The sequence below is a fragment of the Lethenteron reissneri genome, chromosome 46 (assembly GCF_015708825.2).
Source record: "Lethenteron reissneri isolate LAM-NWPU_2019-01 chromosome 46, ASM1570882v1, whole genome shotgun sequence".
Lineage (NCBI taxonomy): Eukaryota > Metazoa > Chordata > Hyperoartia > Petromyzontiformes > Petromyzontidae > Lethenteron > Lethenteron reissneri.
This window is the reverse complement of record NC_083824.1, coordinates 8,324,187-8,349,360: the sequence shown is the minus strand read 5'-3', so window position 1 is coordinate 8,349,360 and position 25,174 is coordinate 8,324,187. Positions and strand designations below refer to the sequence as shown.

The 25,174-nt window shown below is 51.4% G+C and overlaps 2 protein-coding genes across 4 annotated transcripts in view; both read left to right on the top strand.

Moving 5' to 3' along the window:
• The first annotated feature begins 312 nt into the window (after window positions 1-312).
• UTP15 (UTP15 small subunit processome component) lies at window positions 313-14,021 on the top strand. 3 transcript variants are annotated; one of them, XM_061570967.1, is made up of 13 exons: window positions 313-428; window positions 1,543-1,642; window positions 2,041-2,133; window positions 2,724-2,908; window positions 3,362-3,540; window positions 4,951-5,076; window positions 5,506-5,641; window positions 5,891-5,975; window positions 6,658-6,810; window positions 8,528-8,629; window positions 9,321-9,454; window positions 11,647-11,705; window positions 13,391-14,021. In XM_061570967.1, exons 2-13 carry the CDS (start codon window positions 1,553-1,555, stop codon window positions 13,627-13,629), a joined length of 1,581 nt encoding a protein of 526 aa, XP_061426951.1. In that variant the 5' UTR covers window positions 313-428; window positions 1,543-1,552; the 3' UTR covers window positions 13,630-14,021. The 3 variants fall into 3 exon arrangements, with proteins under 3 accessions (XP_061426951.1, XP_061426949.1, XP_061426950.1); XM_061570965.1 differs by having other exon boundaries at window positions 318-441; XM_061570966.1 differs by having other exon boundaries at window positions 327-441; window positions 1,548-1,642.
• Window positions 14,022-19,427: 5,406 nt separating this feature from the next.
• LOC133354261 (rho guanine nucleotide exchange factor 18-like) overlaps window positions 19,428-25,174 on the top strand; it is a 71,795-nt gene continuing 66,048 nt past the window's right edge. The window contains exons 1-2 of the mRNA XM_061570963.1: window positions 19,428-19,717; window positions 20,319-20,416. Coding sequence (XP_061426947.1) covers window positions 19,699-19,717; window positions 20,319-20,416 — 117 coding nt within the window. The 5' untranslated portion in view covers window positions 19,428-19,698. The remainder of the gene's footprint in view (window positions 19,718-20,318; window positions 20,417-25,174) is intronic.

Below are 25,174 nucleotides of genomic sequence, written 5' to 3'. Positions count from 1 at the left end.
AATCAGAATATGTATTTATACTGGAAGAATGCGATTAGTTATAAAGCTCCTTTTCACAGATGTCCAGTGGGGGCACGGGGTCAGGATAATAAAGACACGGTATGAGTGCAAAGTATAGCAAAGGTCAGCAAATCAACTTAAACATATACATGCTAATAAAAACATTAACGACTAAAGCGATGCTTTATCCGGTCGAGCACGTGCTTGTTGAAACCAGCAGTGACCGATATGCAACACAATCACACCGAGCGCGATGACGTCATGACGCACGAGTAAGTCGGTGCCGTGACGCAACCACGCACGGGGAGTGACGTCATTACGCGGTGTTCCACGTGCCGATCACACGTGGAGTCGCGGAGCCCGGACCCCGGCCTTGTGGGGGGGGGCGTCTCTTACCAAGCTCTGCCGGGGACCTCGCACCGAACGCGGTAGGGGCGCTAGGTAAGACCGAGGCTCCACTGTTCGGTCTCGCTGTGGTCACTTTATACAAAACATCGCGTCTTTTGTTTGTTTTCGAGTGGGAATGTGTACGTGGTGCAAGAAAAGGACACGTTTGTATGCGTTGTGTGTCTTTGTGTTTCGGAAATAAAATAACAGACAAATGTAACTGCGATACAAGAGGCCACGTGAGGTTGTACAGTACACCGGCTTTAAGCAGAATAGGGTATCTCTCGCTGAATGAACTCGTCTCGTCGTTTAACTTTAATACAACGTTTGTAACCAGCTTCAAACCTGAAAAAAGATAATTCTGCGTAATCGAGCCTTAAATTTGAGAGAAAATGAATACATTTGCCTTGTGCAAGTGGTTGTATCGATAGTGCCACTGTACTCCCGTACTGTACTGTTTAACACTTTTAACTAAGCCGTTGTTTTAGACGGCAAATCAAAAAGTCAAACATTTCCATGTCCAATAGGAGTCCAAGAAGTTAGAGCGATTTTGAGCCAAGGGTGGAAGTTCCACATTCTCATGGCGGTGACCAGTACATCCCGGAATACGTGATAGTTGCAGTACTTAGCCAATTTAGTTGAGCTGCAATGTACAATTGGGAACACCACGTTTATGCTCCCCGCCTTCACAATCTCGCATTGACCGGCGAGGTGAAGTATGACCAAATAACCCCAAAAAACCTGCGTGGCTATGAAGAGGTCTTCATCCTGCAGCGGCCTGACGAAGGGGGGGCAGGTTATGTGCACATCCATCTCGTGTTAGGTTTGAAGTTTGAAACAAACTGTGTGGTTCTACTGGCATCATCAAGCCAGTGATCGAGAGTGCCTGCTGCTATCAATGATACAGGGCAGATGCCCAGGTTAGGCCTGAGGTCAAATGAAATTGTGCAATTCATAATGAATTGCAATTCGTAATGAATAGCGAAATTACAAGTGTGATTGTACATGTAATTAAATTGCCTTTGTAATTATATTAATGATTGACCACAGGTCTGCTCACGGATGACTGCCGTGGTTGTTTATGAATGTTGCAAATGCGAAGCTTGCTCAGAATGTTACCGGTCCATATTTGTTTTGTGTTTGTTTTGTGTTCAGAATAGCAGCCATGGGTTCCTTTCGTCCAACTCGCATTCAGAACATCCCCCAACTTGGTGAGAAAATAAGCACCGAGACCCTCTACTGGAAGGCTTATCGGGTAAGTTACCATTCATCATGATCATCATCAGCCAGGATTAATCCACTGCTGAATGAAGACCTCCATATTCCGTCTCCATCTCTCAGTTTTGCGACGGAGAACTCCACCTAGTTCCTGCACACCAGCTGATTTCATTTTTCTATCTCACTTGTAGGGCTGTACCTTCATCTTTTTAGAATCAGAATTTGTATTTATACTGATGGAATGCAATGAGATGTCCAGAGAAGATCTGAATTGTTGCGGTCTGCCACCTCGCTCGCAAAGCGCCGGCCACCCTGTTTACCCTCGCGTTGATACAGATTCTCCGTGCGAATCCTTGTTGTGTATCTCTGCGACACCCGTGCCTCATTCATAACGGCGCACCTCGCTGCCGCCGCCGCCATGTCGTCCTCGTACAGAGTCCGGTTCAGATCAACGAGTATGGCGCCGTCACGCACGTGCACTTCTCTCCGACTGCTCCGCACCACTTCGCCGTGTCCGCCTCTACCAGGGTACGCGACCTCCCTCCCCACAACACATCCTGCCACAAGCTCTCTCTCCGAGGATTATCTGGTTACATTATTTATCGTTGGTTGATTGCCTAATGTCCTGATATTTGTGTCTGCTGTGTATTCTGTCGCTGTATACCATTTACTTGATAACGCCAGTGTACTTTTGTGGCCCAGGTCTTCCTTAAAAAAAGAGGCTTTTAGTCTTCGCACTTTCTCGCTTGACTCAAATGAAGAATTAATTGATGTTGTGCACGTGTACAGCTCGGCCTTACTTAGATGAAATTAAAGGATGTTAAATTCATTGATCGACAGATTTTGTGTGTCGCGCACACGGCAGGTACACGTGTGTGTGTGTATAACATTATCAGAGCATGTTTGCTTGCATGTTCTCCACAAGTACGTGTAGTTAGTATAGAACTTGATTCCTTGCAAAAGGTTTATATTCGGTGTTTTAACATCTTAACACCGGTTTTATTGCCACAAAGGGTAAAACCTATTCTTATTTTTTCATGTACAACACCGTCTCACCTGCCTTTCGTGAAGGATTACCGATTGACGGTTTAATTCTGCGTGGCCTGCTCGGTCTCCAGGTGCACGTGTACGCGGCCCACTCCGCCGAGCCTCAGCGCACGTTCACGCGGTTCCGTGACGTGGCCTTCGGCGCGACGTTCCGCACCGACGGGCGCCTGCTGGTGGCCGGCAGCGAGGAGGGGGTGGTGCGAGTGTTCGAGGCGCAGGGACGGGTGCCGCTGCGTAGCTTTGACGGGCACAAGCGGTGCGTGAGTCTCGCGGCTTCGGCGCGGCGGAGTCTCGTTGCGTACCGTATTTGTTTGTATGTCACGCCGTGTATAGCGGACCTTGTTAATCGGAGGCGTGGGGGAAGGCCTACAAACGAACACGCGAAAAGCGGTTCTAAAGAAATTAGTTCTCAATGTAGTATCGTGGTGTGTAGTGTACAGTAGTGTAGTATACAGTAGTGTATAGTAGTTTGTATGTTGAACTTTCACACTGTATATAGCCATCCGTGCTAATCAGGGGTGCGGGGGAAGGACAACAAAATAAAAAAAGCAGTTCTAAGGAAAGGAATTTTCAAACTAGATATAACAGTGCATTGCTCCAGTGGCTTCCTAGTATCGGAAGGGGGAGCGTTTGAGACGGCTGTGGAAGCGTGCAATGCTGCTCGGTGCTCTGACCTCTGCCCCCATCCCCCGCCCTGCGGTGCGAGCAGTGCGGTGCGTGTGTCGTGCTTCATGAGCGACGGGCTGCGCGTGCTCTCGGGATCGGACGACTGCACAGCGCGGCTCTGGGACGTGGCGACCGGCGCGCAGCTTTCGTCCTTCGCGAGCCACGGAGACTACGTGCGGTCGGCGCACCCGTGCACCCTCAACCCCAACCTCTTCATCACCGGTGCGTGCAACAGCTCCTCGCGCGGACGCGACGATTTGCCCGGCTTTAAGTGTTCGCTTCCGTGCCGTGTGTAGGCTTCCGGCATAATGCCTGACGTTACAATGTACGTCCTTGGGAGATCGTTAAGTTCCTAAAGAACCTACTGTTCCTGAAGAAGCTCTCAGCAGCACGTGGAACGAAACGTCTGAAATCGTGATGAAAATGCATCGGTGATTTTAAAATATTTTTCCCCTGAATGCCTAAAAAAAATAATCTGTCATTTTTTTCCCAGTTTCATCCTGATTGTCCTAACGTGCATTATATGAAATGAAATAGCCATTAGGACTTCTCGCAGAGCAGTACAAACGTGTCCTGTATTTCAGCTAATGACCCCCAAAAGCGGATATCACAGAACTATTTCAGGTATCGTTGCAAGTGACCTTGGGTCAGTAGGGGCCAGCGCTTTCCCACCCACCCTACCATATGAGCGCCATGGCCATCACTTGAAAGTCAAAATGGTATAATTCATTCTCGGAGCTGGATTTTAGCCAATGGAGTGGAGAACCAAATTTAATGTGTTTGTTAGGTGACCGGGCCAAGACGAGTGACTCACGACACTGGACACAACCTGGTTTCATCACGGGTGGCTGAAACCTGATGTTGATCCCCGGATCGCAGTGTTGCTGGAGCAGTGCTCTTTCCAACGGCTTTATCCCCCTGAGCTACCCACCTATCTAAATGTGTACTTTGTCGTTGATTCGACAATATTTTCGTAATCGGAGTCACATTTGGGCCACGTGTGGTGACCCTTGCCTGCGACCCAGTTGCTTGACTGGCGATTACTAACACTGGTCAACACACTTTTTCTGGCATAAGGTATTCCAACGCTTGTAAGGTAATTTTGGGGTGCTGATTCCAAATCTGGCATCAGTTTTTGTCTATCCCATCAGGTTTTTGAAATATCAAATATTGCATTTTCAATCAAAACTGCAGAAGAAAAATATGAAATAAATGTGAATATCTACATTAAATTATATTATAAACACACTATCCTAAAAATACAGCACCATATTTTAACACTAAAGCAGTCACTGACTCGCAACAACTTGCAATCATAAGTGACAGAGTTAATTTCGGGTGAAATCAATGAAAATGGGGTATATCGATAGCATAAAAATTAGAGGTAATAGAGCAAATCTGAGATCAGATTTGGAATCAGCACCCTGAAATTAGTCTAAAACAGCTGCAAAAGTCCAGGCCAGAAAAAAACTTTTTTTTGTTGACCAGTGTAGTTCACGTGAGTATTTATTTTATTTGTGAGACTCCCAAACCAGTTGGGCTACGAGCAGACCAGAATACAGCGGTGCACCAAGGGCTGTTGCTCAGATTGTGAACCCAACCTTGATGTCCCGGTGTTGCTCGCTCCGGCAGGCTCGTACGATCACATGGTGCGGGTGTTCGACGTGCGGCAGCCGGACGCGGTGCTGACGCTGGACCACGGCTTCCCTGTCGAGAGCGTGCTCGCCTTCCCCTCCGAGGGGCTCTACGCGTCAGCCGGCAAGTGCTGCCGCGCACATCGCACCATCGTCATTGTCGTTATATAATCGCCGTCATTGTCCCCGCCAACATCAACGTACATCATCGTGATCGTCGTCACAGACCACGCGCACATTAATCGTCGTGATAGTAGCACCCGCTCAGCATTTTCATCGTCATCAGCATTGTACCCCCACACGCACATCATTGTTATTATAATCGTCGTACTTGCACGTCATTATTCTGATTCGTTCAAGAACGCAAATACACAACGCAGACATCCAAGAGGCAAACACGGGTCACGATCGCGTAAAAGTCCCGAGTAATATGCCCTCAAGCCTGCAGTCATTGTCATAATTCCCGTGCCTCAGTGTGTCACATGACAGCGCACGAACGTCGCGTGTAACGGCGCTTGACCGTATCATCGCGTGGGGCTGTCCGTGGGCGCAGGCGGGCGGCTGGTGAAGGTGTGGGACGCCGTGCGTGGAGGGCACCTCCTCGCCTGCCTCCGGCACCACCACAAGACGGTGACGGCGCTCACCCTCAACGGCGCCGGCGACCGGCTGCTCACCGCCTCGCTTGACAGGTCGCCCCTCTGCCCGCGACCCCACGACCCCGCGACCCCTCGCGCTGAGCCACAGGGCGATGACGCATCCCATGACGTTCGGCCTTCAATACCTTGACCACTTTGGAGACAAAGGCCGGCCCGGGCATTGTGCTAACCACACCACCCCCCTCGTGTGCCGTGCAGGCCTTACTGTGTGCTTGCTAACAGCACTTGCCCCCCTACTCGCTGTGAAAGCTATACGGGGACCTTTGTCTTTGTGGCGAGCAGGCACGTGAAGGTGTTGAGCACGACCACGTTCAAGCCGGTGCACAGCTTCGACTACCCGGCTGCCATCCTCAGCCTCGGCATCTCTGTGAGTGCCCCCATACCGCATGGGACTCAATAGACACTCGCTAACAACACTCAAGTGCAACAAAACATTGACTCGTTGATGCGAGTCTTTATGTGTGCATGCCTGTGGGAGAGCGGTAGTGTAGCGGTTAGCACACTGCGCTATGAACCTGGCGACCCGGGTTCGATTCCCGCTCACGGCCAACACCAGTGACGATTATCTAAAACCGGTCCCGGGCCTCCCTTAGGCCGACTCGGCCTCAAATGAGTACCCGGTGCGGTGTGTAAACATCGCCACTGGGGAGACAAAGGCGGTCGGGTGTGGTGCTGGCCACCCACCCCCTCGTGTACCGTTCTGGCCTTCATAGGTGCTCGCTAACAGCACTTGCCCCTACAGTCTGTTAAGGCTATACAGGGGATCTTTGTCTTTGTGTACAGAGTGGTAGTGTAATGGATAGCGCTTTGCTTGAGTATACATACTCTTGCCCCAATAGTCTGTGAGGGCTATACGGGGGCTCTTTGTATACTTGAGTGTATGTACGTATGTTGATCTTCTTTTGCACAGTAGTAGCCAACCGTGGCTGAGTGTACGTGTTTGAACCCAGCCTGCGGTGATGTCGCTATCCCTTCAGTGTCAAAAGGTGGCTGCTGTTGTTGTTGTTCGAATTTGTGTTTGTCTTTTTGGGTTTCCTTGGTTACCCCAGCCGGATGACCAGACGCTGGTCGCTGGAATGACCAATGGGCTTTTGAGCGTTCGGAACCGCAAGACGGAGGAGCGCCAAAAGCCGGAGCCTCGCCGCCGACGCAGCGCCTCCTACCGCTACTACGTCCGCGGAAAGGACTACCTGCCCAAGAAGGTACGGCTTGCATCTTGAATCCCTGGCTGTGATGGTCCCACCTGATGACGGAGACTTGTGTTGCCTCCGAAACGTCGTGTTTTTATTTTATTTATTAATAATTTTAATTAAATTTTTTACCTACGTGACTTTACCGAAAGAACTAAGAGTATAGGTACACTTTGGTCACAAGTGGTGAAGGTCGCTCAGGCAGGAGGTCGGTCAGATGACGTATTGCATGTCTGGCACCACCAAAATCACTCGTCACCAAAGTCTGGATGAACCAAAATACCGCTTCCATACTTCTGACCCATCCCCATTAATGAGACCACGTCATTCCACTACTCCAATTCCCTTCACCAGCTCCCAGTCCAATCCCAGATTAATGTCAAGATCCTCTATGGACTGCCTACATCTCTCCTCTCTTCTCACTGGGCCCCCCCACCCACCCCCACCTCATTGCAAGCACTCTGCTTCAGCTACCAAGGCCATTAAGTTTCATTTATTTTTCACGGTAAAAATAAATTCGATAAAAAACAAGTTTTCAATGCACACACTTTTATTTTCACTCAAAAGTAAAACATTAATTAATTTAACCCAAGAATTAATAAAATTTGATGTGGTGAATAAAAGTTGGTGGTTTCCTTTCTATGTTTAATTTGCTTTATGCAAGCTACCCCACCCACTTTTATTCAGCGCATCAAATTTGATTAATTCTGGGGGTCACGAGAATGTATTTTCTACTTTTGAATGCAAATAAAAAAGCGTGTGCATTGAAAAAACTTGTTTATTACCAATTTTTTCCCTTGCACATGACCAGACCCCTGGAGTTTTTGCGAGCTACATCTGGCCGTGGGGTTATCAGTTGAAGAACCCTACCCTGCTGAGGATAGCACCGCTCGTGAGCACGTCATTTATGCCGACACGGCACACGAGGGGGTGGATTGGCTATTACCACGCCCGGCGGCATTTGTCTCCCCAGTGCTGATGTCTTACACGCCGTGCGAGGTGCTCGCATTGAATCAACTTGGGGAGGGAGCCCCAGAATCCCACGACCGGTTAAGTCCTTCGTCACCAATGATGGCCGCGAACGGGGAATCGAACTCTGGCTGCCGGGTGCGTGGCGCTATGCGCTCCCACTCCCGCGCGCACAACACGCGTACGCACGCACGCACGTGCCCTGCTGTTCACGTGTGTGCATGTGATGGGGGCCAGAGGTCGCAAACGGGTTTGATTCCTTACCCGTACCCGTGCGTGGCCGCACCAGGGTCGCAAATGGGTACCCGTACCCGGCCGGGCACGGGTACCCGTTCCCTACCCGTACCCGTACCCTACCCGAAATGAGTGACAAACGGTTACTCACCAGTGACTCACAGCCTACCCGTACCCGTACCCGGCCGCACCAGGGTCGCAAACGGGTACCCGTACCCGGCCGGGTACAGGTAGCCGGGTATCGGGTAGGGTACGGGTACCCGGTTGCGACCTCTGGATGGGGCCTGGGTGGGGAGGGTAGAATATTTTATCGATTTTTATTTTCATTTACATCGTTGCTTCCGTCACTTGATGTGTCGTTTGCTTTTGTCGTTTTGGTGACCTCGGCTCACTCCTGCCGACAAGAGACTCTGCCCTGGTCTCTTTGAGGTCTCTCTCGTCTGGTCAAAAGCATATCGAACGTAAACGAGAAGTGCGCGCGTTTAGCGAGCCAGAGTGTCGTGCGTCCTCCCGGTTTTTCCTGCAGGGCGATGTCAAGGTGAGCTTCCAGGCGCGGGTTCACCAGCAGAAGTACGACAAGCTGCTCAGGACCTTCCAGCACTCGCACGCACTGGACGCCGTGCTCGAGGTACCAGTGTACACCTACACACACAAACCTGTGCCCCTGCACACACACCTGTGCCCCTGCACGCACAAACCTCTACACCTGCACATACACCTGTGCCCCTGCACGCACAAATCTCTATACCTGCGTGCACACCCCCCAGCCGCCCCCCGCCTCCGCACCACCACCAGGCAAGGCAAGAGTCCTGGACAGGGTAACAACTAAGCCAGGGCTTCAGGCGCAAGGGGAGGGGAGAAGGGGGCCACACAGATGGGTTCACAAACCCCCTCTCCCCGTGTGCTCTACTTACATTTTCTGGCCACCTCGCAGGCCAGTTGCTTTCGGTACTTCACAAACGTCTTCCAACGAACTGTTGGAAATAGATACAGGCATCGTGGTCGGAAAATTTGTACACGAATATTCTCAGGTTGCTTAATTGGAATCATCAATATCAACATTTGCCCATCACTGGCAAACTGATGCGCACTTTGCAGGCTGGCGCAGAGTCGCACCTTGTGCCGCACTTGGACCAACTACCATCGGAGCGGTGGGGTGGGGGGGTTCCCTAGGCTGAAGACAATGTGACTGGAGATAATATTATTATGATCGACCCTTGCCTCCCGAGGCGGCAGATGGCAAGCCGCGTCGATCCCATACGCTCACGCCCCCCCCCCCCCCACCCGTTTGCGTCTCTCTGCTCCGCCGCCACCACCAGTCCCAGGTGGCGTCACGACACCCGGAGGTGACGGTGAGCGTGATGGCGGAGCTGGCGCGCAGGCAGGCGTTGGAGAGTGCCATCGCCGGGCGCGACGAGCAGCAGCTGCTGGTTCTGCTCGCGTTCCTCTTGCGGTGAGGGCGCACGCACGCACACGCTCGGGCACGCACACACACGCACACACGGACGTGCTACTAACAAGGACAAAGATCCCCCGCATAGCCTTAACGGACTGTTTGGGCAAGTGTTATTAGCGAGCACCGATGAAGGCCGGCATAGCACACGAAGGGGGTGGGTCGCCAACACCACGCCCGACCGCCTTTGTGGCGATGTTTACACACCGCACCAGGTACTCATTTGAGGCTGAGTCGACCTAGGGGAGGCCCAGGACCGGTTCAGATGATTATCACTGGTGTTGGCCGTGAGCGAGAATCGAACTTGGGTCACCAGGTTCATAGCATAGCACGCTAACCACTACCATATCGCTCCCCACACGTTCTACACACACACATGTTTAAGTGTACAACAACAGCCGCCACTCGCCACTAACTGGTGGTGATGTCACCGGACAGTTTGTTCCGGGTTAGGTGCACTTTGAGACGGCGTGACGTGCCGAAGGCTCGCTGACAAAGACGTCACGGGACAGACCCGGGTGTTGTGGGTTACCTGCCTGATACGACTGAGAGATGCACCACCTGTGCTCCCCACTGTGCCAACTATGAGTGTACACACACAGTCAAACATACTCACTTTCAACAATACAAAGACAAAGTTCCCCCTGTAGCCTTAACAGAGTGTTGGGGCAATACACCAATACCCGCCATTCACCACTAAGTGACGGTGAAGTCACCACAGCGCCTGTGCCAGGCCACTTGAAGTGTCGAAGGCTCGCTGACGAGGTCTCGGGACAGACCCAGGTGCCATGGGTTGGCTGACTGAGATGACTCATCGTTTCACCAGCTGTACCCTGCGTTGTGCCAGCTTGCTGCATTTTATCCGCCCGGTGCTCTGCTTGTTGTTGTGAGTGTCGCTCCTCTTCTCTACCCTCCGTTGTTGCTGGAGGACGACTGCTTCCAACTGCCCAGTAGCCTCCTTCAATTCACACGCACATACATACAAACACGCACAGATAAAAGAATAACACCTCTACGGAGCAAGTCCTACTGTGCTAATTGCTGCCATTATGCCTCAAATTTGCCAACTTGCAAAAAATGTACATAGCAATCATCGCCCCCCCTCCCCCACACTGCAAAACAAATGACACGACCCTACTTGCGAAGGGTCACGTGACTCGTGATACTTTCCTGGGGTAAACAAGCGGGGTGACGGTAACAATAACATCCGGCTTCTACTCTAATAGGGGGCTGCTGGGGCTGGCGCCTATAGGGGGCAGTGCAGCCCACGTGACTGCGACGTTGGCTTTGTCCTTCCGGTTTGGGGGGTGGGGGGGGGGGTCGAAGCGTCCGCGTGTTCTTTCCATACACGCGTGCGTGGAAGAAACAAGACTCAGCGGCCAGCTGGCTCGGAGGTCAGGGCGCCAAGCTGGTTACCATTAAGTTCCCCGGTTTGGATTCGAATGTTGTCCTCTCCTGCTTACCGTTTACAGGTGCCTAAGCGTCTTGTGTTTATAGGCACCTGTCGATGTTAATTAATCCGTCGGGGGAGAGCGCGCAAACTCCCAAGTGTCTTAAGTTAATAGACGCCCGTTTGTGTAATCAGATACCTGGTCTATGGACATTGGTGTCCAGCCCAAGCTGGTCGGCAGTGACGGCAAAATTACAGAGATAGTTACACAGCTCGATGATTTAAACGCACGCAAGGTCGACCGTACGGAAACTCGCTCGCGTGCAAGCCCAATCGCACGTAAGCCCGAACAAAACAAGAGAATAATATAGAACAAAATAACGAGAATAGAACAATGGTATACTTAGATAGGATGAATTACACTTGCAAATTTGCTGTCGTCAAATCGCTGCCATTTGACATCAAGCATGAGTTTACGCGCATTTCTCGACGGTAAATTCACGAGATTGAGATAGGAGCCGGGTTCTGTCGCGAAACAAGTTCAACTTCTCGGCACAGTTACCAATTTACAAAATCCATTAAATTCTAGGAAATGTAGTTTTTCACGTAAATGGGCTACATTCCCCTCTCGTCCTGTGACTTTTAAAAAAACACGGTTTCGGTTTGACCGTTGCCCACAGAAGTCCCGTAGCGGAGTGTTAGGGGGTACAAGTGGTTGTTTCATTTTCTATCATTGTGGAAATTTCACCAATGTGTCGACGACCGCTCGCTTGCGTCGGTGGTGCTTCTGCTTCGTGTGCAGGAACATGCTGGACCCGCGATTCTCCTCCGTCCTCACCACAGTTGCTGATGCCCTCATCGGTGAGTCCGTCTCCTACCCCCCCCTCCACCTCCGTACCTCGCCTCGCTACTCTCGCCTTGCACCGAAACTCACGGTAGAATCCTATGCAGCGTCACTCAGAATCAGCTTCGGACACCGAAGGTCTCGAAGTGTCGCGGCCTCACGTCGGTTCTCTGTTGCCGCCCCCTCGGTGTGGAACTCTCTGTATCCCTTTGCACATCCGCAACATCGAATGCACTCCTGACTTTGAAGAAACGTCTAAAGGCCTCTGTCTGTTCGGTCAGGATTTCGAGCAGCCCTGAGCTTGGCTCCGCACCTCTGAGTTGTTGAATTGTCTGCAAAATTTGGCACGTTAATTAACATCATTATTAACCGGTGTGTTAAAAACTAGAGTTTCAAGTTGATCTCATTGTTTAAGCAGGTGAGAACTCTGGAGGCCACGGGATGAATCTCATTTGCAACAGTGACCAGAGCCACAAAAATTACAAAGAGCGGTGATGTAAAACCACAATAAGCTGCCACGAAGCAAACAAAATATCGGAGACAAACACGGGCAAAGAGAAATCAAAAGCAAAAACAGCCGTTGTACAGAAGAAGTAAAAACACAGCGAACATAAATCAATATTAAAGGCAACGGTTAGCGATGCCACGCTGGCAGCGGTGCAGAGGCACAATTAACACACGCTGTGAAGAAGAAGCCATAGCCTGAAAACGCCACCGATCATATCGATATTTTTTTTACATTTAAGGCCGCAGTGTTATTGACGAGTGCGAGTTCTTTGATAAATCAACATTGTGCGATCTCATAGCTCGTAAGACCCACAAGGCAGGCAAGGAGACGTCGTCGTCCCCCCACCCCCGTCGAGCAGTGGATTGACAAAGGGGCCGTGCACTTGCGTGCGTCGTGCGTGCGTCGTGCGTGCGTCGTGCATGTGTCGTGCATGTGTCGTGTGTGCGTCAAGCATCCCGTTTGGGCTCCTGTGCCTCCGCGTACCTCGTGGGTAGCGCGCCGCGCGTGCCGTGCCACGCCGACCTCAGTTCGATTGGTCTGGGCGGCGTCTTCTGGTACTGGTGAATCCCCCCGTGCGTTTTCTGCAGCGCATTCCCTGTGGTTGTGATGACGTGTGAGAAGTCGAACTGACTCGCGGTTTCGCGCCACGGCTCGCCTCGCCCCCGGCTTCGGTATCCGGCAAGTGTTTGGTCTTCGGCGAAATGAGACGACCTGCGCCCGTTAACCCTTGCTCCGCTGGGCGTGCGGTCAGACACCGTTTTTTGAATCCGCGAAGTCGGCCACAAGTCTAGAAGAACTTTGTCGTACAAATGTGGAAATGAGACCCTTGATTGTCATCGTCGTCGGCCGTGATAAATCTACTGCTGGATGAAGGCCTCCCTATGCCGTCCCCACCCTCCATCTCTCACAGTCCTGCGATGTAACAGCCGATTTCATTACTCCATCTCCGCAGTGACGTCATCTCGGCCATAATCCCTTCAAACAATGTGTCCCGCTGAAGCCCACTTTGATTATTATTGTTGTTGTCGCTATGCTCGTTCACCCTCCTTCCAAAGTCATTATGATGTTCCTTATGTATACGGGTGAACTGCAGAAAATGTTTAGAAGACTTTAACAAACAAGAATGCAATGTTGCGCTCGCGTTGATTAATACGAGTAAAGCAAACAGAAATTGTTCTCCCGCGCCGCCCGCAGACATCTACGGCTCGACGCTGCACAAGTCGCGGGTCGTGGCGCAGCGCTTCGAGAAGTTGGCGGAGCTCATCGAGCGCGAGGTCTCCTTCCAGCAGGAGCTGCTCGCCGCCATGGGCATGATGGACGCCCTCTTCGCGGCCAACGCCGAGCGCAAGCACGCGCAGGGCGACGCACTGCCGGCGCTCGCCCCGACCCCGGCCGTGCCGGTGCCGGCGACTCCTGCGGTCGCGACATCATAGCCCAACGGTCTCCTCCCCCCCCCCGCTGCCCCCTTCGCGGCCCGTCACCTCCGTTAGACATGAGGCGACACTTCCAGGGATTTACTTCAGCTGGGTCTGCGCTCTGGTTCAGCGGCCCTGGTAACTGCTTGCGAGCCTCAGCAGTTTACGTGTCGTGTTTTCCCTCGCGCTGCGCGGTCTCGAAGTGGCCCGGGGGGGCGGCAACCGGTAGCGTTGTTCGCCGCTGGTTGCAGTGGTTCGGAACCCACCGGCGGCCCCGGTTCATACACTGCAAGTGTACGAGCCGTAGCTACGGCGCCGTCTGCTGTGCAGTGGACGTTCAAGATCCCCTGATGTCATTTGGGTTGGGCCACGTGTTGCGTTGCGAGCGTGTTGCGGTCCAAATTAGCCAACTTTAAAAAAAAATTCTCGCAGAATCCTTAATTCGGTAAAACCACGTTGCAAAATCGCCCCCCCCCTCCCCCTCCACTACCCTGCGTGACACAAAGACCTGAGCCGGTGCTCAGATCAGCTTGCGCTGCGCAGGGGCCAGCTGACGTTATCGCAATGGGGGTGGTTGAGATGGTTAAGATGAGACGCGATGCAAGGTGCTTTGAGTTTCGGAGGCATTTTTGAATCAAGCGTCCAATGAACGCAAATCCTTTTAAGTCGTGCGCCATCTCCGGTCGAGCAGCGGAGCCCGAAAACGATTCGGTAAGGATCAAAGGGCCCTGTACGCATCGGTTCGTCCGTGGTGTTGTCGCGCGCGAGCGTCAGTCACCGGTGCGCGCGTGTTGTGTACCATCGGTGTCCGTCGGATGGGGGGGGGGGGGGTTTCCCAGACCAAGGTGCTCGTGATCCCCACCACGCTGCGGCATGTCCCATGGTTCGCCATTCTTGTTTCTTTAATTTACAAATGACTTCATTTTGCACACACGCGCCGCGTGAGCTGCGTGGTTTTGCATACGTGTCCCGTGCCCTCTGAGTAAGATGCTCTAAATGAAAGATCCTCTTTTACCCTTGATTTGAAGCTTTCGTGACTGCAGGAATCCGTACCATTTGGTTCTTTCGGTAAAGTCACGTAGGTAGAATTTTTTTAAATATTTTTTTATTTTTTTTTATTTTACCTACATAACTTTACCGAAAGAACCAAAGAGTATCATCCTCTTTTACGTCGTGATATGATACGTGTGTTATTATTTATTTAATGCCACGCGGCTTGGCAGGTTGAGCGAGCAGCCCGTCAGCTTTGTGGGGTAGTTCCACAGTGGTGGTGTTACGCATAGCCTTGCCCATGCCATAGCAATGTGTAATTTCCATCACTGCTTCAGGGCTGTAAACTTGGACATTTTAACATATTTTTCGACAATACGGCACACGTCCTGATGTCAAAAGGGGGAGATCTGTATTTGATCAAATACAGATGAAGATCCTCTAAACGACGATGCTCCATATCGAATATAGAATCCTAATGCAGTCTCTTAAAGTGACAAAGGTGTACCCGGATCCATAATAGCATCATCCTCTGTCATGATTTTGATCTGCGTTATCCGCATTGCGTGGGATGTATTTAGCAATCGTCAGGTGCGTGCAGGGTGTTAACGACTTGCGTCTTGGTTGAACAGACAAGATTGGTCAACGGAGAACGGCGTTTTGACACTGGACCTGCAGTTTGAGAAATCGTCGCTTTCACGAGCCCAGCAGCCACGAGATGCGCCGCATTAACCCCGGTAGCGTCAAGACGTCCGGCTATTGCATCGGGACAACTCCACATTGAGTGGCGAGCGAGGGCGAATCGTGTTCCCTAATCCGAACCGTAATAGTTCTACATTATAATTTTTTGAAAAAATATATATTTTGTACTTTTGTCAGAAATCTCACGACGGCGTTCGGTGCCACGCCTTGACATCGTCGTGCGCCGCGATCGGAAGCGGCGGCGGCGGCGTCGACGGCTATCGGTCACTTGCGCACCTTTTAAATCGGTGACGATTATCTGAACCGGTCCTGGGCCCTCCCTCCCCGAGCTCGACTCGGCCTCAAACGAGTATCCGGTGCGGTGTATAAACATCGCACCGGTTACATCGGTGAACCTCGGTGGGGGGGGGGGACACCGTTTTCGATCGTGGAAATTTCACGGCCGCGTCTTCCCACCGCCACCGGCTGTGTCCGCGTGTGTTGGCCGTTGACTCGCCGCGGCTTTGACACCCCCCCTCCTCTCCCCCCGGACATTCCGCAAGGGATACACGCGGAGTTTAGGCGAGCGGTTTTTGTTGTTGTAGAGGCGGGGCAGGGTCTTTTGGTGGGTTAGCCACTCTCGCTTCGCTTGTGAAATCCTCCAGAACGCTGGAATTGGGAGGTAGCGGTGCGTGGGGGCCCCCAACGCCGTGGCCACCGTTTCGGAACCGTTCTGTCGTGCGTTGCGTTGCTCCGCGGTTTTAAAATAAAGTTTAGAACGTTCGCGAACGTTTGGTGTGGTTCTGCGTTTTAATTGTGGTCGGGTACACATAGTGCTTGCGCTTGCATTCGCTGACGAATGCAGTGTCGGTAAGCCCGGTATCCCACTCTCTCCCCCGACCCACCCACTACCCTTCTGCTAATGAGCCAATTATCCCCTCCCCCACTTATTATAATAACAATAATTCCCTTTGTTTATCCAGGAAAGCCTTAGCGAGTATGAAGATCGTTTACAGGAGGCTCCTGCATCGGAATGTTTCGCTAAATCCATTAGGTAACGTTTGGCGTGTTGGCGAATGTTTGGTGCAGATGCTGCTGCCATCTCCCGGCCACCGTGCAGCCCAGCGGGTTTGGACGTTTCACAGAGCTTCGTGATCCAACACAAGCCCTCGCCTCCACAGCACGCGAGACCACAGGCGTGTACGCCATCACGCTCGCGAGCTGAGACGGTTGTCATCGAGGTTCGGACCACGGCCGATGGTTGCGACAATTTGTCAACCCGATCAGTCGACAAGTTATAACCGACTTGTTTTTGTTGTTGTGGTCGATTACTTGAGGCTCCTTTTAAAAAACAGCGGCCGCCCAAAATCATCCTGCCGAATGCGGGAAACCTCCCACAAGCCGCGCCCATTGGGGCGTGGCTGACGGCACCGATGATGTCACCAATCCACGCCCATCACCTCCCGTCCAGCGGCACACAACTTTAACCCCCCCACTCTGCCCAACAATTTTCACTCGGTCCGATTTCTCGAGCTAAGGAACCGATAATATAATCTGTGGGGTTGATCGGTCACTGAACGTAATTGGATATGCTCGGCCCGAGAGCGGAGATGCCACGTGGGGTCTGCAGTCTGTCGAGCGCCAGTGACCTCATAGTAGACTACGCATGGTGGGCAGTCGTCTGTGCGAGATGCAGAAGTTCTGCTTCGCGTATTTGTGTAAGGGCGTTGGATGATGAGAGTATGGGAGCGGTGGGGTAGCGAGTTCGATTCTCGCTCGCGGCCAGCAACAGTAACGATTATCTGAACCGGTCCTGGGCCTCCCCTAGGTCGACTCAGCCTCAAATGAGTACGGTACCTAGTGCGGTGTGTAGTAAACATCGCCACTGCGGAGACAAAGTTGGCCGGGCGTGGTGTTGGCCACGCACCCCCTCGTGTGCAGTACCGGCCTTCATAGGTGCTCGCTAACAGCACTTGCCCCAACAGTTCTGTTCCAGGCTACACGTGGGTATCTTTGTCTTGTGTGTGTGTGATGGGAGTGGTGGATTAGCCCCCATGCAACGTTAGCGGCCACTACACCGCAGCTACCCAACCCAAATCTCGACCGCCTGATTCCCCCACTCCCAGGATTGTTAGTGGCCTGTTCCATTTCCCGGCAAGGGGTGGGGGGGGGGTGCCGGCTGCACGCATGCGTATCGTGCGTATATGTGTGTGTGTGTTCGTCCTGTGATGTGTTTCGTACGTTTGTGTGTTTACAAAGACAAAGATCCCCCTTATAGGCTTAACAGACTGTGTAGGGGCAAGCGCTGTTGTGCCGGCACGGCACACGAGTGGGTGGGTGGCCAACACCACGCCCGGCCGCCTTTGTCTCCCGAGTGGCGGTGTTTGCCACTAGGGAGACAAAGATCCCGGGGCGTGGTGCTGGTCACCCACCCCCTCGTGTGCCGTTCCGGCCTTCATAGGTGCTCGCTAACAGCACTTGTGTGTTTACACACAAAGTTTTTGTGTACACGGTGCGTATACAAAACCACGCAGCTCTGCGGCCTTCATTCACTAAGAAGAAGACCTGGCAAAAAGTTTAAATAACTCGTGTAGAATACGCACTGCGTGTCTATATATACACGGCAGGCAAGCCAAGCGTGCCAGTTGCATGCCCCACGGCTGTGCTGGGCGGAACGGCCTTTCACTGGAGGGCATTCGGTGTACCCCGCTGGGAATGCCCACTCTCTACCCCACCGTCAAGCACTAGAAATGATTTAAAAAGTGAAGGGTCCGTCCCTGAAATTGCTTTCTCACGCCACTGCTGGTGAACAGAGATTCCACGATATGGTGCTCTATAAAGAGCCCCCCCAGCAAGATGGTATTTGGCCTACTCTTCCACTCTGGCCTAACAGCATGGAAGATGTGGGTGTACCCCCACACTTGACTCCACCACACCCAACCCCCCTCGTGTACCGTGCCGGCCTTTCATAGATAGACGCTGGCTGACAGCACTTGCCCCAACAGTCCGTTCAAGCTATACGGGCGGGGTATCATTGTCCTTGTAACATTGGGCATGTGTACGCCTTGTGTGGTTATCTCGTGTATTATCGTAGCACGCGCTTCCTTTGAATGCGTTCCTGTTTTTTAGATGAACTCATTTTCCTCCAATGACCCTCCTTCATCGCGATGCCCGTTCAAACGCCATCTCGGTCTTCTTGGTTCTTTCGGTAAAGACACGTAGAAGGAAAATAATAAAAATAAAACATAATAAAATAATTATGTTTAATTTTTATTATTTTAATAAAATGATAATGTTGTATTTTTATTATTTTAATAAAAAAATAATGTTTTATTTTTATTATTTCCCTTCTACGTGACTTTACCGAAAGAACCAAGAAGATGAATCCCTGCAGTCACGAAAGCTTTAAATCGAAAAACTATCTCGGTCCTTTGGGTTATCTACCCCAAAGTCAAAGTTCCACCGGTTAAAGCTCTCTCTCTCTCTCTCCAGGCTATGTGGTCACCAACAACACTGCCGCTGCTCGGATGCCTGCCCCACCAGTGTTATTATTGTTTACGTGACACCATAAAACAGATTTAGCCTCGCTTCGCGCCCAGGAGGAATGGCCAAACACCATTATTCAGTTCTACATATCGCTCGTTTCGGACGAGCCATGGAACGCCGCAATAAACGTAGCGAGGAGGCGAGTGGTTTTCTCCGGCCGCGTCTCGGAAAAAAAAATCTCGGTTTTTTTTCGTGGCAAACGGAATGAGACTCCCCGATGGAAAATCGTGGTGCGTGATGCCGCCCCCGCCTACTGCTGCTGCTGGGATGAGGTGGGGTGGGTTGGGTGGGGTGGATGGGTTGGGTGGGATGAGGTGGGGTGGGTGGGTTGGGTGGGATGAGGTGGGGTGGGTGGCTGGGGTGGGGACCGACCCAGGGCTGTAGCGGGGAGGGCATTTTCAATTCTCCCCTCCGCGTGGCACTAAAGTTTTGGGCTCGTGGGGGACCAGAGGGATTTTCGCGAGAGGGGGGAGGGAGGGAGGACACGCGGCTCGCAAGGGAAGGGGGGGGTTGTAGGGGGAGGTTCGGGGCTGGACCAGACCGTCTGGTCTGTTTGTGGTGCTCGGACGGGTGGGTGGATGTAAGGGGGAAGCGTGGGGTAACGCTCGGCGGTGCGGGGTAGGTGTTAAAGGGTGTTTGTTCCGCGCGTGGGCTGTATTTTCTTTTCGGGAAATTTTCCGAGATTCTTGCTTCTTTTTCTTCCTTTGCTTCTCTATTCTCGCTCGGGGCTTTTTGGTCGTCGCAGCGGCGGCTACGTGGAGGAGGAGGAGGCGGTCAGCCCACACGGATGGAGCTGCAAACCTCGGGGATCGCAGTCTGCTTCAAACACCCGCAAACCTTGGATTCTCTCGCCATGAACTCGAGCTGAAGATGTCCAACTTTTCCGCAGGTTACTGCTCAGCTAATTCGTCGACTACGTGTACGCTATGATTCATGGGCAGAGCGAGGTGGTGTGAGCCTGGCGTAGGTGTCTTTTGGCAGTGATTCTGATATCACACTCTCTCAAGCTCTTTGACCACAGATGCTAGGCGAGCGTCATCATCTTTCCACTCGCTTCTAGTAAAAAAAAAACTCCCCCACCCGTGACCTCGTCTGTTCCTCCACCCCCAGACCTTCCTCTTTTCTGCCCTTGCATTTAACTCATCGCCGCCGCTTGCAGGAAGCAAGTCACTCTTTTCTCGTTTCACCCCCCCCCTCCCCCGTTTGCATTTTTATTAATTGCACAAATCATCACGGCCACGTGCGCAACTTTTTCACGTGCCGCGGACTCTTACTTGCCCGGGCGTGCCCGGGCAACGCTCTACCTGCGAAGGCAAAGAGACAGAGAGAGAGAGAAAGGTGGAGGTGGGTGGTGGTATATTTCCACGCAACCCAGTCGCAAGACCTCATTGTTATAATTTGTCTTCTTCATTGCGACCGTCTCGACACCAACCCCCCCACCACCGTGGAGACCCCGCGTCCCTGCTTTGCCCCGTGTCTGGCGCTCGGAGCCGGGGTAACGATGTACGAGCGAGGAGGAAGAAGGAGTTACCGCGTGTGTCCATGCGAAGATGACATCGCAGCTCAGGACAGCGTCACCCTCACCAAGGTGAGAAATTCGGGCGGAGGGTGACGGATGGAACCCTCCCTTCGAATGTCACCACCACCACCACCACGCCCGGCTGCCCCGTGAAATAATTGTGGATTAAGGTCGCATGCCCCCCGGAAAGTCGTTGTCTCACGCCCGCTGCTGGTGGATTGACTTTCACGTTTTCGTGTTCGTTTGTGTGTGCGGCTAATGTTGTGCGTCGTCTACTTGTTTACCCAGCGAAGCCTCGTAAAGTTCTCAAGATGTATTGTTTGTCAGGAGAGTTCTGCCACGGATTGTGTAGTAGTGGGTCGGGGGGTGGCGGTTACGCTTTGTCGTGTGTTTCGCCAAATGAAGTAAATTGTGAATAAACTTGAGCAAATTTTTTTTGGAGCAGAGGACGCCGGCAAAACAATGGTCTACTCATGTTTGGATTGCGTCACGGGATCTTTAACGTCCACCGTGAAACAGACGGTCGCGTGTTTCAATGGTTAATAATTATAATAAAACTACTATTACACCACTCGCAGTATTAACCAGCGCGGCCTGCCGGTTCTGACTTACCAAACCCCCTTGCAAACGAGATGCCTCCATCTCAAGGGGTTGTCCAGCTATCATTGTATCGAGATATCCCCTGCACTCGGGAGCGCTGTAGAGGGGACTTGTGGCCTTATTTCACGCCGGCCAGAGGTCTTGGCAGAGGTGGCGGTACTCACACTTTACCCCACCACTGTGGCGAAGTGAACCCGTGGACAGATGGAGCGGTAGGATTGAATAAACGTAACAATATCTGTACAGGTAACATCCCGCACATTTAACCAACATGTCAAAAAAAGAAACAATAGTCAAAAAGAAATGACGTTTCGTAAATTCACTGCTGGATGAAGGCCTCCTTTTCCCCTATGCCATGTCGGTCAAACGGGGGGTGGGGAGGTTGTTTGATCATACTTCACCAATTCTGGTCGGTGTGCGTTCGTGAATTTGGTGGGGGGGGATAGGGGCCCCAGAACCGATTTGGATATCACTCGCTGCTGTGATTCGCTTGTGGCTGCAATTGGTCAGATTCATAGCTGGCGAAGTGGCTCGCACAGCTGCTATCGATGCTGTGCGTGCGGCTACCACTGCATCGGCGCAGGCGTCGAATCAGAACGTTAATTTACACTGGAGGAATCCGAAGAGCTATGAAGTTCTTTTTGCCCGACATTGGGGGGGGGGGGTGGTGGGTCGGCTGGCGACCCCATTTCACACTCCCACTGTTCATATCGCAGTCCAACAAACTCCCGTGAGAATCACCGCGCAAATTGCTGCCTCCACGAATCGCAACGTAGCGGCTCTCTCTCTCTCTACGCAACGTTGCGTGCAAAAAACGGTGCCGGGATAATTACAAAGAGCGGCCGTGTGCGTCGGACGCTTAATTAGACGGCCCAGCGGGTAGCCGGCGAATGTTGACAAACGGTGGTCACGCTGGCGAGGGAGGGGAAGAGAGAGAGAGACTCGGTCTGAGCGAAGGAGGCTGGGCAAACAGAATTCAGAGAGAGAGAGAGGGGCACGCCATGGGAGACTATTTAGCCCTGGAACGCGCGTTCCGCTTTGTAAGCAAACTGCAACACAGTGCGTGGCTTTGTCGATGCCGGGTCGGCCTCAGTGAGGGCTTCCAGTGTATAACTGATCTGAATTATAGGCGTGTGTGTGTGTGGTGGTGGTGGTGGCGTGGTGTGTGTGCGGTGAAGCGGTTTGGTGTCGTCTGGTTTTTACTACGCAGCCCACGGCCCCGCTCACTGCCGTCCAAAGCTCAGGGGTCTCCCGGTCGCGGCTTCCGAGTGAAGAGCGTCGTCTGTTCCGTGGCCTGTGCACACGTGGAACTCAATGCTGCAACAACACCAACACAAACAACACCCACCCCACCCCACCGCCAAACAAACCACCATCTCTCTCGTTTGTGCGTTTGCCAACATTTTTAATTCATCAAAACTGAACTCGTTCGTAAACAGTGGCACGAAGCAGGAGGAGGACAAAAACACATCCACGATGCGCGACTGCCTACGACGTCCCTTGATTTAGAGCGGAGCAAAGGGATTTGTCTTCTTGGTTCTTTCGGTAAAGTCACGTAGAAGGGAAGTAATAAAATAATAAAAATAAAACATAAAAAAATAAAATAATTCTCACGACGTTTCGGCCACAACGCAAGCAGCCGTCCTCAGGTGAAGAGAGAATTATTTTATTTTATTATGTTTTATTTTTATTATTTTATTACTTCCCTTCTACGTGGCTTTACCGAAAGAACCAAGAAGATGAATCCCTGCAGTCACGAAAGCTTTAAATCGAAATCAAAGGGATTTGATTGAGAGCTGTGGATCTCTCGTGCTTTTACACTGCACGCTTTTTTCTGGCGCGGGTGGTGGTGGTGGTGGTGGTGGAAGTTAACGTGAACAGTTTTGGATTGAGCTGTGAACTCTGTACGCCTGAGCGGTTTGCATATGTGTGTATGTGGTCAGGTGTATGTATGTATGCACTGTATATTGAACTTCTTTCGCACCGTACGTATCCAACTGCGCTATTCGGAGGTGTGTGTGTTTGAGTGCCGCATATGCATCGGATTTCTCGAGTTGCTTTGGTTGCTTTCAGCAAGGAAGACGTTCAACATAGTGCATACAAGCCAAACATTTGTAGATTTTGTCCAAACGTCCCGATGCAAGACCCTCCTGAAAACGATGCTTGAGACATTGTTAGGTATTATTATTATATGTGTATCCTTATACATATGCTCGTGTGTGTGCGTGAGAGATGTGGATTGAACTACTTTAGATACGTATGTATATTGGTGATTTAAACCAGATGAGATAACATTGAGTCCAAACGTGTATTTTTGCTCACAAACCAATACAGAAAACGCACTAACAAACAATAAAAAAAAAACATCTGAAAATAATAATTTTCAATCCTGCCCATGCCGTGTTGGTCATGGGAAAATCCAGGACCTTTGCAGATGCCCTGATTGGGAATCGAACTCAGGTGCCAGCATTCATTGCACAGCGCGCGAGCCACTGCATCACCGCTCAACAACCCCAAAGGGTCACCCGGTTACATCCACGGCTGTGGCCACGTGCTCAGTGCCCGGCTCATACTCAGCCCAAAGTTGTCACGGCCCGTGCGTGTCCACAGAGATCCCACGCGTGGGAGACACTAAGGTGGGACGGACAGCTGCTGGTGTGGTAGCAACTCCGACGGCATTGCCTCGCGTGCCAAACCGGCATTGATAGGTGCTTGCTAACACAGTTTAGCCTATTCTTTGGTTCTTTCGGTAAAGTAACGTAGATATAAATTTTTAATTAAAAAAGTGAATACAAATACAAAATAAAATATTTTTTGTTTATTAAAAACAAACAAAAAACACTAATGTAGACTGTAGCCTGGTTCTTAATCGGAGTGAGTGTACTGGCAGTCTATAAAATGAAAACATAAAAAAACACGAATGTAGACGGTAGCCTCGTTCTTAATCGGAGTGTACTGGCAGTCTATAATGTAGACTGTAGCCTGGTTATTAAGCTGGGTTAGTGTACTGGCAGTCTATAATGTAGACTGTAGCCTGGTTATTAAGCTGGGTTAGTGTACTGACAGTCTATAATGTAGACTGTAGCCTAGTTATTAAGTTTGGTGAGTGTACTGGTGTCTATAATGTAGACTGTAGCCTGGTTATTAAGTTTGGTGAGTGTACTGGCAGTCCCAAGTCAGGTCTACAAGGGGACCCCTGTATAGGTTCGTGTGTGGGGTGCGGTAGCGCTACGCTGCGCTACGAACCTGGCGACCGAGTTCGATTCCCGCTCACGACCAACATCAGTGACGATTATCTGAACCGGGCCTTGGCCTCCACTAGGTCCACTCAGCCTCAAATGAGTACCTGGTGCGGTGTGTAAACATCGCTACTGGGGAGACAAAGGCGGCTGGGCATGGTGCTGGGCACTCACCTTCTCGTGTGCCGTTCTGGCCTTCATAGGTGCTCGCTAACAGCACTTGCCCCAACAGTCTGTTAAGGCTATACGGGGGATCTTTGTCTTTGTGTGGAGCGGTAGCGTAGTGGTCAGCGTACTGCGCTACGAACCCGGCGAGCCGAATGAAAATCCCGCTCACGACCAACATCGCTGATAAATATGTGAACTGGTCGTGAGCCTCACTTAAGTTGACTCAGCCTTAAATGAGTAGAGCGCCTGGTGCGGTGTGTAAACATTTGCACTTGGCGTTGTGTTCGCCACACCAACCCGTTCCGGCCTTCGCAGGTGCTCGCTCGCAGCACTTGCCCCAGCGGCCCGTGGGGGCTACACGGGGCACCTTTTGCTTTTTGTTTGAGGCTGGTTGGTATATCAGAGTTCTGATGAGCCTCACCGTGGCCCTGGATAATGGTGAACAGTTTTGGGAGAGAAAACCCATGTTGGGAATGCATGGGAGAAAATTGTTAATTTTGGTTTGGTTGTAAATTGAAGGCATTAACAGAAACTTCCTCTCCGTCAAAAGTTGTCTTCGTAGAAACTCCCCTCTGTCAAAAGTTAGTCTTGGGAACGACCAGTAAAAAAAATATTAAATATATTGTAAAACCTAAATATGAATGCTTTTATTATAGTAACCAGGAATATGTTGGCTCTGGTAATATTCTAAATTTAACCCAGGTTACTCATAGACGGAAAATAGTTTGACTGAATTCAACAAGTCCTCTATTTTCTATGTACACGTTACCTACTGTATATAAATTTTCCCTACTGTATGCACATGTTACGTATATTTGTT

Excerpts from the sequence above, each read along its gene's own strand:
- UTP15 (XM_061570967.1), top strand. The coding sequence starts at position 1,553 with ATGGGTTCCTTTCGTCCAACTCGCATTCAGAACATCCCCCAACTTGGT. Across the intron at positions 1,643-2,040 it reads TCTACTGGAAGGCTTATCGG|AGTCCGGTTCAGATCAACGA; the intron begins GTAAGTTACCAT and ends GTCCTCGTACAG. Across the intron at positions 3,541-4,950 it reads CCCCAACCTCTTCATCACCG|GCTCGTACGATCACATGGTG; the intron begins GTGCGTGCAACA and ends TCGCTCCGGCAG.